Source organism: Stegostoma tigrinum, chromosome 3, assembly GCF_030684315.1.
Source record: "Stegostoma tigrinum isolate sSteTig4 chromosome 3, sSteTig4.hap1, whole genome shotgun sequence".
Classification (NCBI taxonomy): Eukaryota; Metazoa; Chordata; class Chondrichthyes; order Orectolobiformes; family Stegostomatidae; genus Stegostoma; species Stegostoma tigrinum.
In genome coordinates, this window is record NC_081356.1 from 115,211,929 (window position 1) to 115,225,486 (window position 13,558).

At 46.8% G+C, this 13,558-nt stretch overlaps 1 protein-coding gene across 3 annotated transcripts in view; it reads right to left on the reverse strand.

The window, feature by feature from the left end:
* LOC125450854 (protein WWC2-like) overlaps positions 1–13,558 on the reverse strand; it is a 249,715-nt gene that overhangs the window by 40,894 nt on the left and 195,263 nt on the right. For all 3 annotated transcript variants that reach the window (XM_059644856.1, XM_059644855.1, XM_059644854.1), the window contains 3 exons: positions 3,569–3,692; positions 1,759–1,839; positions 24–110 (listed from right to left, as the gene is read on the reverse strand). In XM_059644856.1, the coding sequence (XP_059500839.1) occupies positions 24–110; positions 1,759–1,839; positions 3,569–3,692 (292 nt within the window). The remainder of the gene's footprint in view (positions 1–23; positions 111–1,758; positions 1,840–3,568; positions 3,693–13,558) is intronic.

Consider the following 13,558-nt stretch of genomic DNA (forward strand, 5'->3'; position numbering starts at 1 on the left):
GTTTTCATGAACAGCATACTCACACTTTACATCCAGGTGGCACAAGGAGAGCTGTCACATTCCGCAGTTGCACGACGATTATGATAAAACTTGCACTGGTGGGATCATACCTGTCACAGATGCAGTAACAAGGTTGAAGATGCAGATAAACATTTTTTTGGATCATGCCTTGTGGATATGTTATGACATACTTCCATGTTAGGTGGCACTCAAATCTATGTTTCTGGCCCAGAATAGGAGCTCCTCACAGCCCCACAGGAACGCCCCCCCCCCCCCACCCTCACAACATGCAATTACATTGGACGCAGAAATATTCCAAGTTTTATTTCTGCCCAATGCTGATTCAATTCATGTCACATTCCTTCAATCACCCTCAACAACCCTAGATTAAGGAGGTAAATATTTTCCCATTCATTCTTGGCAATGTGAACATCACTGGCAAGGTCAGTGCTTATTCACCATTGCTTAGTGCTGTTAGGAAGGTGGCAGTGAGCTGTCTTCTTGAAGTGCTGCTGTTTATATGGTGAAGATACACTCAAAGCATTGACTTTGTGATTTCACCTTGATCCAACTCAGTGGCTTGTTCAGTCATTTCAGAGGCAGAGTCTGGAGTCCCATGACGGGCTGAATAGACTGGATCCAGGGGTAAAGTTCTCTCCTGGTTACTGGATCCAGATCAAAGGCTCACAGGGTAAGTAATTTTAGACTGAGGTGATGAGAAATGTCTTCTCTCAGAAGGTGGTGAACCAGTGGAATCCTCTACCATGGAAGGCTGTGGAGGCCAAATACTAAATATATTTAAGGAATAAATAGATATATTTCTCAAGGCTAAAGATGCCAAGGCTTATTGGGAGAGAGCGGAAGTATGGCATTGATTCAGGGAATTATTCATTATCATGTTGAGTGGCAGGGCTTGGTCAATGGGCTGAATGGTCTACTCCTGCTCCAACTTTCTAAAATTCTAGGATGGGCCAGGTAAGGACAGTAGACTTCTTTCCCGGAAGGATTTTAAAAAAATTACTAACGGGATGCAGGCATTGCTGGCTGGGCTGGCATTTATTGCCCATCCCTAATTGTTAAAAGTCAGCCACATTGCTGAGGGTCTGTAGTCACATGTAGACCAGACCAGGTAAAGATGGCAGATTTCTTTCTCGAAAGACTATTGTGAATGTGATGGATTTTTACAACAATCTGGTGATTTTGTGTTAACTATTTATAAGACGAGGATTTGATTCCAAATGTATTAATTAATTGAATTTAAATCTTCCCATTTGCCACAGTGGGATTAGAACTCATATCACTGGGGCATCAATAAGTACATCCTCTAATCATCAGTTTCCATCACTCTGAAAGTGCAATTGTATATCAAACAATAAAAATAGGAATTGCCAAGAAACTCAGCAAATCTGCAATATCTTAAAGAAAAATAAAATTAATGTTTTGAATCCAGTGACTCTTCTTCCTAAAGCAACAGCTTGGATTTGTACAGCACGTTTAATGTAGAAAATAGAGACAAACGTATTGAGTTCAGCTGTGATAGCCCAGTCCCAGAGTTTAGCAGGCCTCTGTGTACACTCTCTATGTGCACAATTAATGGTGGATGACTTGGATAATTTACTACTGGGTTGGTGGAACTGTACCTGAGCAAGACCTCAGTCGTCCACAGGAGATCAGGAGGGAAGGGGATAAAAGGAAAAAAGAAATGCAGACTCATAAATTCAGCCATGCATATTTAACTTTTTTTAAATAATCACTTACTTCAGTCCTATTTGGATTTGAGTTGACTCTAATGTGGAAGGTTCATCCTCATCATAAATGGCATCTTCACTTTCATTTGGCCTAACAGCAATGTTGTAAAATTCAAGTTAATGGAAATTGTAAACTAAGCATAATGAAGACGAGAGCTGGGAACAATAAAAAAGCCAACATAAAATACATGATAAATTTACCCACAGAATATGTCAAAGCCATGTGTAAGTTATGGTTATGGACTTGGTTTGTAAAAAGCACACAGACATTCTGTTTAAGACATTCTGCCACACTTACTGGAGGCATGGAGAAGCTACAATGAGTGTTGTAGATGTGGAAAACACAATACTTGTAATAAAAGAATAAAGTTCATGTTTCCATACCTCCAATTAGGAGCATGCTGATAATAATTACAGATTGTAGAATTAGGCTGACAATATTGTAGCCTTTGTGCTGATGCACACTCCTCCTCAATATTCTCCTTGCTGGTGCTTTAGGATGATGGGGTTAGCCCTTTACAGTTGCTTAGCCACTAAAATGAAGCAATTACCACTCCCCCCTCACAGACTGTCTGCTGAGTTTCTGATCCAGACCAGGAAACTTGCAGCGAGTGAACCCAGGGAACTTGTGGACATTAGGCGAGAACAGTGTCACACTCAGCTGAGACCGGCCTCAACAGCTTCCACCAACCGAGGGCAGACTTTTCCACTGTAACCATTTCAATTCCTGTGCTGGTACAGAGTGGAACTTGTAACTTTCCTGCACGTTTTGGAATCACTGCTTTGGCAGGACATGCTGCCATTGTGATTTCCACCACAAACGGCCGAGTTGAGAGAAGAAGATGTGGCTTTGCTGCATTACAGTGGCCACTTCTACATCATCCATAAAGGTCCGATAGATTTTTGTGTCAGATGTGGGAAAATTAGGCTCCAGTGAGCTGTGGGGAGAAGGAAATGACGGGCCTGAAGGAGCTGAGAGGAGTCATGAACATAACCTCATTATGTCCCTGCCTGACAATAACAAGTTCTGAGCTAAAGAAGCTTCTCAGAGGTATATTAGCAACTTCTGGATTACAGCTTTGTTTTTGGTGGCCCACAATAGGAAGTCAGCATCCAACAGAGGGTCTCCAAACTCGTGATGCTGACTCAGGTAAAAGGAGGAGGGTGCGGTAAGGCCAATGTGGAGCATAAACACCACCATAGCCTGGAATAAAAACAGAAGTCGCTGGAAAAACTCAGCAGGTCTGGCACCATCTGTGAAGAAAAAAAATCAAGGTTAATGTTTCAGGTCTGCTGACATTTTCTTCACAGATGCTGCCAGATTTACTGAGCTTTTCCAGCAATTTCTGTTTTTGTTCCTAATTTTCAGCATCTGCAGTTCTTTTGGTTTTTACCAGCATTGACCGGCTGGGCTGAGTGGCCTGTTTCTATTTTACATGTCTCTATTTAATAAGGCAGTAGAGAGAGGGGACGCAGTGAAAAAGAGCATGGAATGATTTTGGTTGCGCAGTTGTTCTAGATCTTCCAGGCTGAGTGGGTTAACATTATCTCCTGGATAGAACATGCATAAACCACTGACTTCTCTCTCAATTTCTTTCACATCTGTATGATGCTGCCAGAAAGAACAATCAATTCTTTTCTCATTTGTGCAATGTAGAGATGTGGAGACAATAAGGACTGCAGATAGTGGAAGCCAGAGTTTACAGATTTGAGGCTGGAAAAGCACAGCAGGTCCGACAGCATCCGAGGAGCAGGGAAGTCAACGTTTCGGGCCAAACCCATTCATCAGGTCTGTGAAACACAGGATATTATTCACGTACCGTTTGACAGAAGCTTCATACACCCCGCTGTCCCCGGCCACGGATTCATCAGAAACGGCAGCAGAGACACATGCTGCTTTCTCTTCGACACCATGTCTCACTGCTCCTCCCTGTATATCAACACCTGCACAGAGAACACACAGAGCTCGTGAACCTCATTGTCGGAATTCCTTCAGTGGGGTGGGAGGGAATGGGGTAGGGAATTTTCAGCTCATCACCACCTTCACTTTTCCCTCATTCCCCCTCCCACCTAATTTCACCTTTTCTCACCAGGAAGTCTGGACTTCTGTTGGAGGTATTTGCAATGGTTGTGATTTGCAATTGCTAACTTGCCCCTTTCTCATTGACACCAAAACCCTTCGATAAATTTCCTTGACTCAGCAGGGTAGACTAGGGACTGAGTCTAAAATTTTGATGGCTTAAAATAAAGTCCCCACAAAAATATGATGTGGAGGTTCATTTAATGCTTCTCTAAATAGTACACTGCAAATTATATGCACAGAGGGCTCTGCAATGTCTCATTGGCTGAGAAAACTGTTACTCTTCACTCGGGTAGTGAGCCTCACTATTCCAAAAGTCATCAGAACAGTTAAAGATATTAAAAAGTGCACAGACTTTCCCAATTTATCCTCTTTCAGACCCGAGTTAATGGAAAACACAGACTGCATCTCTGTACTTAACAAGAATTAAACAAAAAGGGTTCCAAATACAGACTAACAATTGTGAACTATTGGCATATGACCCTACTGGTTAAAAATCTAAATCCCTTCTAAACTGCCCCTCTACACACACATACAGACAGACACAGATAGGAAAAGAATGGGTATTATGGGTGGAGGGATAGACAGGGAAAGCAGCTCAGTGATCCCTGTCTACAGAATTTGGTGAAATGAATCTTGCGCTGATCAGAATGCGACTTCTTGATCTTTGTATGTTATGATATGTTTGCAGGAAGCACAGGGTGATTGGCTCACATGCATAAAGACCTCTGACTTAGCACTTAAAAATCACAGCTTTCAACAACTGTTGAAGGAAAAGCAAACTGGTTTTCTTCAGGCTTAAAGTGATGATCTGATTACTTCTTCCGCTCTCATTCCCAGCCCTAAATTATTCAGCTACTTGGTCACTCGTTTATAAACCACTCAGCTTCCTGTTGCCAGCTGAATCTCCATTTATACAGAGCCCTGGCTCTCATTCCCCTGCAAAACATCTACGACAGATTCTTCGACCAGCAGCTGTGTAAACAGCACTTACAATGAGTAGCAGGTTACCTGCATTCAAAAAGTGATGCCCTAGCAATACTTGTTTTTCGAAACAGTTCTTTTTGCCTCTCAGTCCACAATCAAAAACAGAAAAATAAAAAGCTACAGGCTTCACAAAACGAGCAAATGGAGAATGGGGCTTATTTCCAATGTGCCAAATGGATTCCTTCTGCGCTGTGTCGGATCAGAGGGGTGAATTCCACACAACCCTCTGAAGATAGCCTGTTGAGACCAAAACTGGATAATGAATGGTCACCTAAGGATTTCAACCTGCCTCTTGCTTCAATAACTTGTGTGGTAGAGGGAAGGCAGCCAGCATGGCACGTTTCAGTTAATGGAGAGAAGGAATTGTGGGGAGCTCCCCAGTGTCCAACAGAAGTACATCCCACTGCCCCCTCCCAAAACAGTACACCTGCCTTCTATGCCCACTTCTCGACCACCACTGCACCCAAATCCCACACCCCATGACATCTGTGCTGCTGGTCTTCTGCTGGTCAAATATTTCAAGCTCCTGTTAACTTTGTTCAAGTGAACTGCTAGCTACAGCCATGAGGGGGCGGTAGACATCCACTTACATGAATTGAAACCTGGCACATTCAAACTTTCCGAGGTAATGGGAACTGCAGATGCTGGAGAATCCGAGATAACAAAGTGTGGAGCTGGACGAACACAGCAGGCTAAGCAGCATCTTAGGAGGACAAAAGCTGACGTTTCGGGCCGAGACCCTTCATCAGAAAAGGGGGTGGAGAGGAGACAGACAAGTTAAAGAGGCGGAGATGGAGCCTGCAGATGTGAGCGTAGGTGGGGAAGTAGGGAGGAGATGGGTCAGTCCTGGGAGGACGGACAGGTCAAGGGGGCGGGATGAGATTAGTAGGTAGGAAATGGGGGTGCGGCTTGAGGTAGGAGGAGGGGATAGGTGAGAGGAAGAACAGGTTAGGGGGGCGGGGACGAGCTGGGCTCGTTTTGGGATGCGGTGGGGGAAGGGGAGATTTTGAAGCTTGTGAAGTCCACATTGATACCATTGGGCTGCAGGTTTCCCAAGCGGAAAATGAGTTGCTGTTCCTGCAACCTTTGGGTGGCATCTTTGTGGCACTGCAGGAGGCCTAGGATGAACATGTTGTCTGAGGAATGGGAAGGGGAGTTGAAATGGTTCACAACTGGGAGGTGCAGTTGTTTATTGCGAACCGAGCGGAAGTGTTCTGCAAAGTGGTCCCCAAGCCTCCGCTTGGTTTCCCCAATGTAGAGGATGCCACAACGGGTACAGCGGATGCAGTGTACCACATTGGCAGATGTGCAGGTGAATCTCTGCTTGATGTGGAAAGTCATCTTGGGGCCTGGGATAGGGGTGAGGGAGGAGGTGTGGGGGCAGGTGTAGCACTTCCTGCGGTTGCAGGGGTAAGTGCTGGGTGTGGTGGAGCTGGAGGGGAGTGTGGATCGGACCAGGGAGTCACGGAGAGAGTGGTCTCTCCGGAAGGCAGACAAGGGTGGGGATGGAAAAATGTCTGGCAATGGGGTCGGATTGCAGACGGTGGAAGTGTTGGAAGATGAGGCGTTGCATCCGGAGGTTGGTGGTGTGTTACGTGAGGACAAGGGGGATTCTTTTTTGGTTGTTATTGCGAGGGTGGGGTGTGAGGGATGAGTTGCGGGAAATGTGAAAGACACGGTTGAGGGCGTTCTCGACCACTGCGGTGGGGGGGGGGGGATGTTGCGGTCCTTGAAAATGAGGACATCTGAGACGTACGGGAGTGGAGTGCCTCATCCTGGGAGCAGATGTGGTGGAGGCGAAGGAATTGGGAATAGGGGATGGCATTTTTGTAGGACGGTGGGTGGGAGGAGGTGAATTCTAGGTAGCTGTGGGAGTCAGTGGGCTTGAAATGGATATCAGTTTCTAGCTGGTTACCTGAGATGGAGACTGAGAGGTCCAGGAAGGTGAGGGATGTGTTGGAGATGGCCCAGGTGAACTGAAGGTTGGGGTGGAAGGCGTTGGTGAAGTGGATGAACTGTTCGAGCTCTTCTTGGGAGCACGAGGCGGCGCCGATACAGTCATCAATGTACCGGAGGAAGAGGTGGGGTTTAGGGCCTGTGTAGGTGTGGAAGAGGGACTGTTCCACGTAACCTACAAAGAGGCAGGCATAGCTGGGGCCCATGTGGGTACCCATGGCCACCCCCTTTGTCTGTAGGAAGTGGGTGGAATCGAAAGAGAAGTTGTTGAGGGTGAGGACGAGTTTGGCTAAGCAGATGAGGGTGTTGGTGGATGGGGACTGGTCGTGTCTGCGGGACAGGAAGAAGCGGTGGGCCTTCAGGCCATCTGTATGGGGAATGCAGGTGTATAGGGACTGGGTGAAAATGAGGTGTTGGGGACCACGAAATTGGAGGTTCTAGAGGAGGAGGAGGGCGTGGGTGGTGACATGGACGTAGGTGGGGGGTTCCTGGATCAAGGGGGAGAAAATGGAGTCCAGATAGGTGGAGATGAGTTTGGTGGTGCAGGAGCAGGTGGAGACAATGGGTTAGACTGGGTGCTGAGTGAGAGAAGGTGCTGGGTGAGAGAGGGTGCTGGGTGAGAGAGGGTGCTGGGTCAGAGAGGGTGCTGGATGAGAGAAGGCGCTCGGTGAGAGAGGGTGCTGGTTGATAGAGGGTGTGGGGTGAGAGAGGGTGCTGAATGAGAGACGGCGCTCGGTGAGAGAGGGTGCTGGCTGAGAGAGTGTGCTTGGTGAGAGAGGGTGCTCGGTGAGAGAGGGTACTGGGTAGAGTGGGCGCTCGGTGAGAGAGGGTGCTAATTGAGAGAGGGTGCTGGGTCAGAGAGGATGCTGGGTGAGACAGGGCGCTGAATGAGAGAGGGTGCTCGGTGGGAGAGGGCGCTGGGCGACAGAGGGTGCTGGTTGAGAGAGGGTGCGGGGTGAGAGAGGGCACTGGGTGAGAGAGGGTGCTTGGTGAGAGAGGGTGCTGGGTCAGAGAGGGTGCTCGGTGAGAGAGGGTGCTGGGTGAGAGAGGGTGCTGGGTGAGAGAGGGTGCTGGGTGAGGGAGGGTGCTTGGTGGGAGAGGGTGCAGGGTGAGAGGGCGCTGGGTGAGAGAGTGGGTGCAGGGTGAGAGAGGGTGCGGGGTGAGAGAGGGCGCTCGGTGAGAGAAGGTGCTGGGTGACAGAGGGTGCTGGTTGAGAGACAGTGCGGGGTGAGAGAGGGTGCTGGGTCAGAGAAGGTGCGGGGTGAGAGAGGGCGTTCAGTGAGAGAGGGTGCTCGGTGAGAGAGGGTGCTCGGTGCGAGAGGGCGCACGGTGAGAGAGGGAGCTGGGTGCGAGAGGGTCCTCGGTGAGAGATGATGCTGGGCAAGAGAGGGTGCTGGGTGAGAGAGGGTGTTGGGTGAGAGTGGGTGCTCGGTGCGAGAGGGTGCTCGGTGCGAGAGGGCGCTGGGTGAGTGAGGGTGCTCGGTGAGAGAGGGTGCTCGGTGAAAGAGGGCGCTGGGTGAGAGAGGGCGCTCGGTGAGAGAGGGCGCTCGGTGCGAGAGGGCGCTCGGTGCGAGAGGGCGCTGGGTGAGAGAGGGCACTCGGTGCGAGAGGGCGCATGGTGAGAGAGGGCGCTGGGTGATAGAGGGTGCTGGGTGAGAGAGCGCGCTCGGTGATAGAGGGTGCTGTGTGAGAGAGGGCGCTCGGTGCGAGAGGGCGCTGGGTGAGAGAGGGCGCTCGGTGCGAGAGGGCGCTCGGTGCGAGAGGGCGCTCGGTGCGAGAGGGCGCTCGGTGCGAGAGGGTGCTGGGTGAGAGAGGGTGCTGGGTGAGAGAGGGTGCTTGGTGAGAGTGTGTGCTCGGTGAGATTAGCATCATCTCAATCATAATAAAAACGAGGAAAGGGGTCATTAGCAGTGCTGTTAAGCACCAATGACTCACAGATAACCTGCTCATGGGCACACAGCTCATATTTCACCAGGACCTTGTGGATCCTGATATTATCACAGCCTTGATGGTGGATTCAAACCTTCCAACTGCTTTGTAAAACCAAAGAAAAACAAAAATAACCAACAGGATTCACTTGTCAATAATTTATTGGCCTAAAAGAATCCCTGAATAAGCTGCGCTTTAATATTAAAAAAAAGAAGGCCCATTGCAGGAAATAGTCAGTTAAAAATCCATCTGGACCACTCATGTCCTTTAAGGAAGGAAGCTCTGGACTACTTGTGATGCCAGACCCACAGCAATGTGGTTGATACTCCATAGCCCTCTGGACAATTAGAGATGGTAATAAACGCTGGCCTGGCCAGTGACACCCATGTCCTATGAATGAACAAAATAAAATTCTCATTAGGTACCGAGAAATCAAACAGGAAATTTAGAAGCAACACCTCTGAGGGTTATGAGAATGTGAAACTTGTTCCCACAAGGAGTGATTGAAGTGGATGGGGTGGTGCTGCTTTAGGAGAAGCTAGGTCAGTATTAAACAGAAGAACCGATGATTATGATGGTAAGTCTGGATTGGGAAGAAATGAAGGTGTCTTGAATTGAAAATGATGACAGCATTGCCTGGATGGGCTTTATACTTTATATGGTCCTATATCCGTTACTGACCATCATCAGCCTTCGCTCCTTAGCTCCATATTCTAGTTCTCATTACTTCCCTCCCCCATCTCCTTCTGTTTCAAAACCAATTTCTTCATGTGACAAAAACACCATCGATCCCACTGTCCTAGTAAAACTAAATGCCTAGATCTAACCTCCCCTTCCATCTCACAAGTCTTTAAATATGCCTAGATCCAAGCCGCGTTTCTTGTGATTATTCAGTTTATATATGGGTCAGGTTTCAATACTGTGCTCAGCACTAAAAATGGTCAGTGACGACAATCTGTTCTTTCTGTATCCGGTCTAAATTTAGCTCTGATTTCTTCCAGATAATGATTTCAAAGTGTAAATTATTTGTTTTTAACACTTGTCACATACCTAGCGCCCTAACGACTCTCCCTGCGGCACTGACTTCAGCTAAGTCAAACTGTTTGTGAATGTGCCATCACATTTTATACCGAATTGAGTTTCTGAACCTACAGCTTTGCTGCCACATTGACCAGTCTACTTTCACCTCCCGTACCAGACATAGCTCATTCCTGTTGCTATCTCAACCAAGCTGTTGATGAATTATTCTCTCATGTGTTTGTTATTATGATTCTCTGCTGTTCAAACTTTTGCTGTTCTCAGCCTTGTTTCTTAAGTTTAAACACAAACTTTTAACTAAGGAAGCAATTGGTGGAAGCAGACACAATAGCAGCATCCAAGGAGCACCTGGACAGATACATGAATTCGGATCCTGTGAGTGAAGACAGGTTTAGTATGGAAGGGCAAAATGTGTCATCACAGGCTTGGAGGGGTAAGGGCCTGTTCCTGTGCTGTATCATTGTTTGTTCTTTCTTTGTTCTAAACTACACAAACCAGTTTTCAAACATGCCTTGATCAATATTCTGATGGAAAAGTAACCCCTACGGACCATTCTTTCTTTCTATGTATTTTAGTCAAGCTGTTCAGAAATGTCACATTGGGTATCAAAATTGTAGTTCGACTATAGAAAAGGTTGAGAGTAGGGTGGTCCGAAATAAAGTTTCAGGGAAGCAAGATGGCACCGGCAAGCAAGAAGTTGGATTGAAGTGTGTCTACTTCAATGCCAGGAGCGTCCGGAATAAGGTGGGTGAACTTGCAGCATGGGTTAGTACCTGGGACTTCGATGTTGTGGCCATTTCGGAGACATGGATAGAGCAGGGACAGGAATGGTTGTTGCAGGTTCCGGGGTTTAGACGTTTCAGTAAGAACAGAGAAGATGGTAAAAGGGGCGGAGGTGTGGCATTGTTGGTCAAGGACAGTATTACAGTTGCAGAAAGGATGTTTGGGGACTCGTCAACTGAGGTAGTATGGGCTGAGGTTAGAAACAGGAAAGGAGAGGTCACACTGTTGGGAGTTTTCTATAGGCCTCCGAATAGTTCCAGAGATGTAGAGGAAAGGATAGCAAAGATGATTCTCGATAGGAGTGAGAGAGACAGGGTAGTTGTCATGGGGGACTTCAACTTTCCAGATAGTGACTGGGAACACTATAGTTCAAGTACTATAGATGGGTCAGTTTTTGTCCAGAGTGTGCAGGAGGGCTTCCTGACACAGTATGTAGATAGGCCAACAAGGGGTGAAGCCACATTAGATTTGGCACTGGGTAATGAGCCTGGCCAGGTGTTAGATTTGGAAGTAGGTGAGCACTTTGGTGATAGCGATCACAATTCTGTTATGTTTATTTTAGTGATGGAAAGGGATAGGTGTATACCACTGGGCAAGAGTTATAGCTGAGGGAAAGGCAATTACAATGTGATTAGGCAAGATTTAGGGAGCGTAGAATGGGGAAGGAAACTGCAGGGGATGGGCACATTAGAAATGTGGAGCTTATTCAAGGTAAAGCTCCTGTGTGTCCAAGATAAATATGTACCTGTCAGGCAGGGAGGAAGCTGTAGAGTGCAGGAGCCGTGGTTTACGAAGGAGGTGGAGTCTCTGGTCAAGAGGAAGAAGATGGCTTATATTAGGATGAGATGTGAAGGCTCAGTTAGGGCACTTGAGGGCTACGAAGTAGCCAGGGAAGACCTAAAGAGAGAGCTCAGAAGAGCCAGGAGGAGACATGGGAAGTTGTTGGCGGATAGGATCAGGGTAAACCCTAAGGCTTTCTATAGGTGTTTAAGGAATAAAAGAATGACGAAAGTAAGATCAGGCCCAATCAAGGATAGTAATGGTAAGTTGTGTGTGGAGTCAGATGAGATAGGGGAAGTGCTAAATGAATATTTTTCAACAGTATTCTCTCTAGAAAATGACAATGTTGTTGAGGAGAATACTAAGATACAGGCTACTAGACTAGGTGGGATTGAGGATCACACGGAAGAGGTATTAGAAATCCTTCAGAAGGTGAAGATAGATAAGTCCCCTGGCTCGGATGGGATTTATCCTAGGATCCTCTGGGAAGCCAGGGAGGAGATTGCCGAGCCTTTGGCATTGATCTTTAACTCGTCATTGTCTGCAGGAATAGTGCCAGATGAGTGGAGGATAGCAAATGTGGTTCCCCTGTTCAAGAAGGGGAGTAGAGACAACCCTGGTAATTATAGACCAGTGAGCCTTACCTCAGTTGTTGGTAAAGTGTTGGAAAAGGTTATAAGGGATAGGATTTATAATTTTCTAGAAAAGAATAAATTGATTAGGGATAGCCAGCACGGTTTTGTGAAGGGAAGGTCGTGCCTCACAAACCTTATTGAGTTCTTTGAGAAGGTGGCCAAACAGGTAGATGAGAGTAAACCGGTTGATGTGGTGTATACGGATTTCAGCAAGGCGTTCGATAAGGTTCCCCACAATAGACGATTGTACAAAATGCAGAGGAATGGAATTGTGGGAGATATAGCAGTTTGGATCGGAAATTGGCTTGCTGAAAGAAGACAGAGGGTGGTAGTTGATGGGAAATGTTCATCCTGGAGACCAGTTACTAGTGGTGTACCGCAAGGGTCGGTGTTGGGTCCACTGCTGTTTGTCAGTTTTATAAATGACCTGGATGAGGGCGTAGAAGGATGGGTTAGTAAATTTGCAGACGACACTAAGGTCAGTGGAGTTGTGGATAGTGACGAAGGATGCTGTAGGTTGCAGAGAGACATAGATAAGCTGCAGAGCTGGGCTGAGAGGTGGCAAATGGAGTTTAATGCAGACAAGTGTGAGGTGGTGCACTTTGGTAGGAGTAACCAGAAGGCAAAGTACAGGGCTAATGGTAAGATTCTTAGTTGTGTAGATGAGCAGAGAGATCTTGGTGTCCATGTACACAGATCCTTGAAAGTTGCCACCCAGGTTGACAGGGCTGTTAAGAAGGCATACAGTGTTTTAGCTTTTATTAATAGAGGGATCGAGTTCCAGAACCAAGAGGTTATGGTGAAGCTGTACAAAACTCTGGTGCGGCCGCACTTGGAGTATTGTGTACAGTTCTGGTCACCGCATTATAAGATGGATGTGGAAGCTTTGGAAAGGGTGCAGAGGAGATTTACTAGGATGTTGCCTGGTATGGAGGGAAGGTCTTATGAGGAAAGGCTGAGGGACTTGAGGCTGTTTTCATTAGAGAGAAGAAGGTTGAGAGGTGACTTAATTGAGACATATAAAATAATCAGAGGGTTAGATAGGGTGGATAGGGAGAGCCTTTTTCCTAGGATGGTGACGGCGAGCACGAGGGGGCATAGCTTTAAATTGAGGGGCTGCTCTCTCATTAGATGGTGGCTTAATATGAGGTGAAGGGACAGGTTTAGAAGGATAACCTTTCATGGTAACTGCAGAAACTGAACCCACACTGCTCACATCACTACACTGAACACTAGCTCCCCAGGCAACTAAGCTAATCTTTCCAGAATTTTGAAACATAACCACCAATGCATCTACTATCTCTCTTGCTGCCTCCTTCAACACTTAGGGATGCAGCTCATTTGTTCCAGGGGATTTATCAACCTTCAAACCAGTTGACATTTCTAATTTTATGAATACTAATTTTATGCCATTCATTCAGTTTCACAATTTCTTCATGTTTTCTGAGCGACTTTCTGTACCGACATCCAAGAAGGCAAATAAAAAGTAACTGTTGGGTTTCTCAACGATAAATTCTCTGTCACAACTTGTAATGTGTTTACATTCATTCTAGTTAATCCTTTCCTTTCACATAATTAAAGGTGTTGCAGTTGGCATTTATGTTTCCTACTGGCTTGCATTC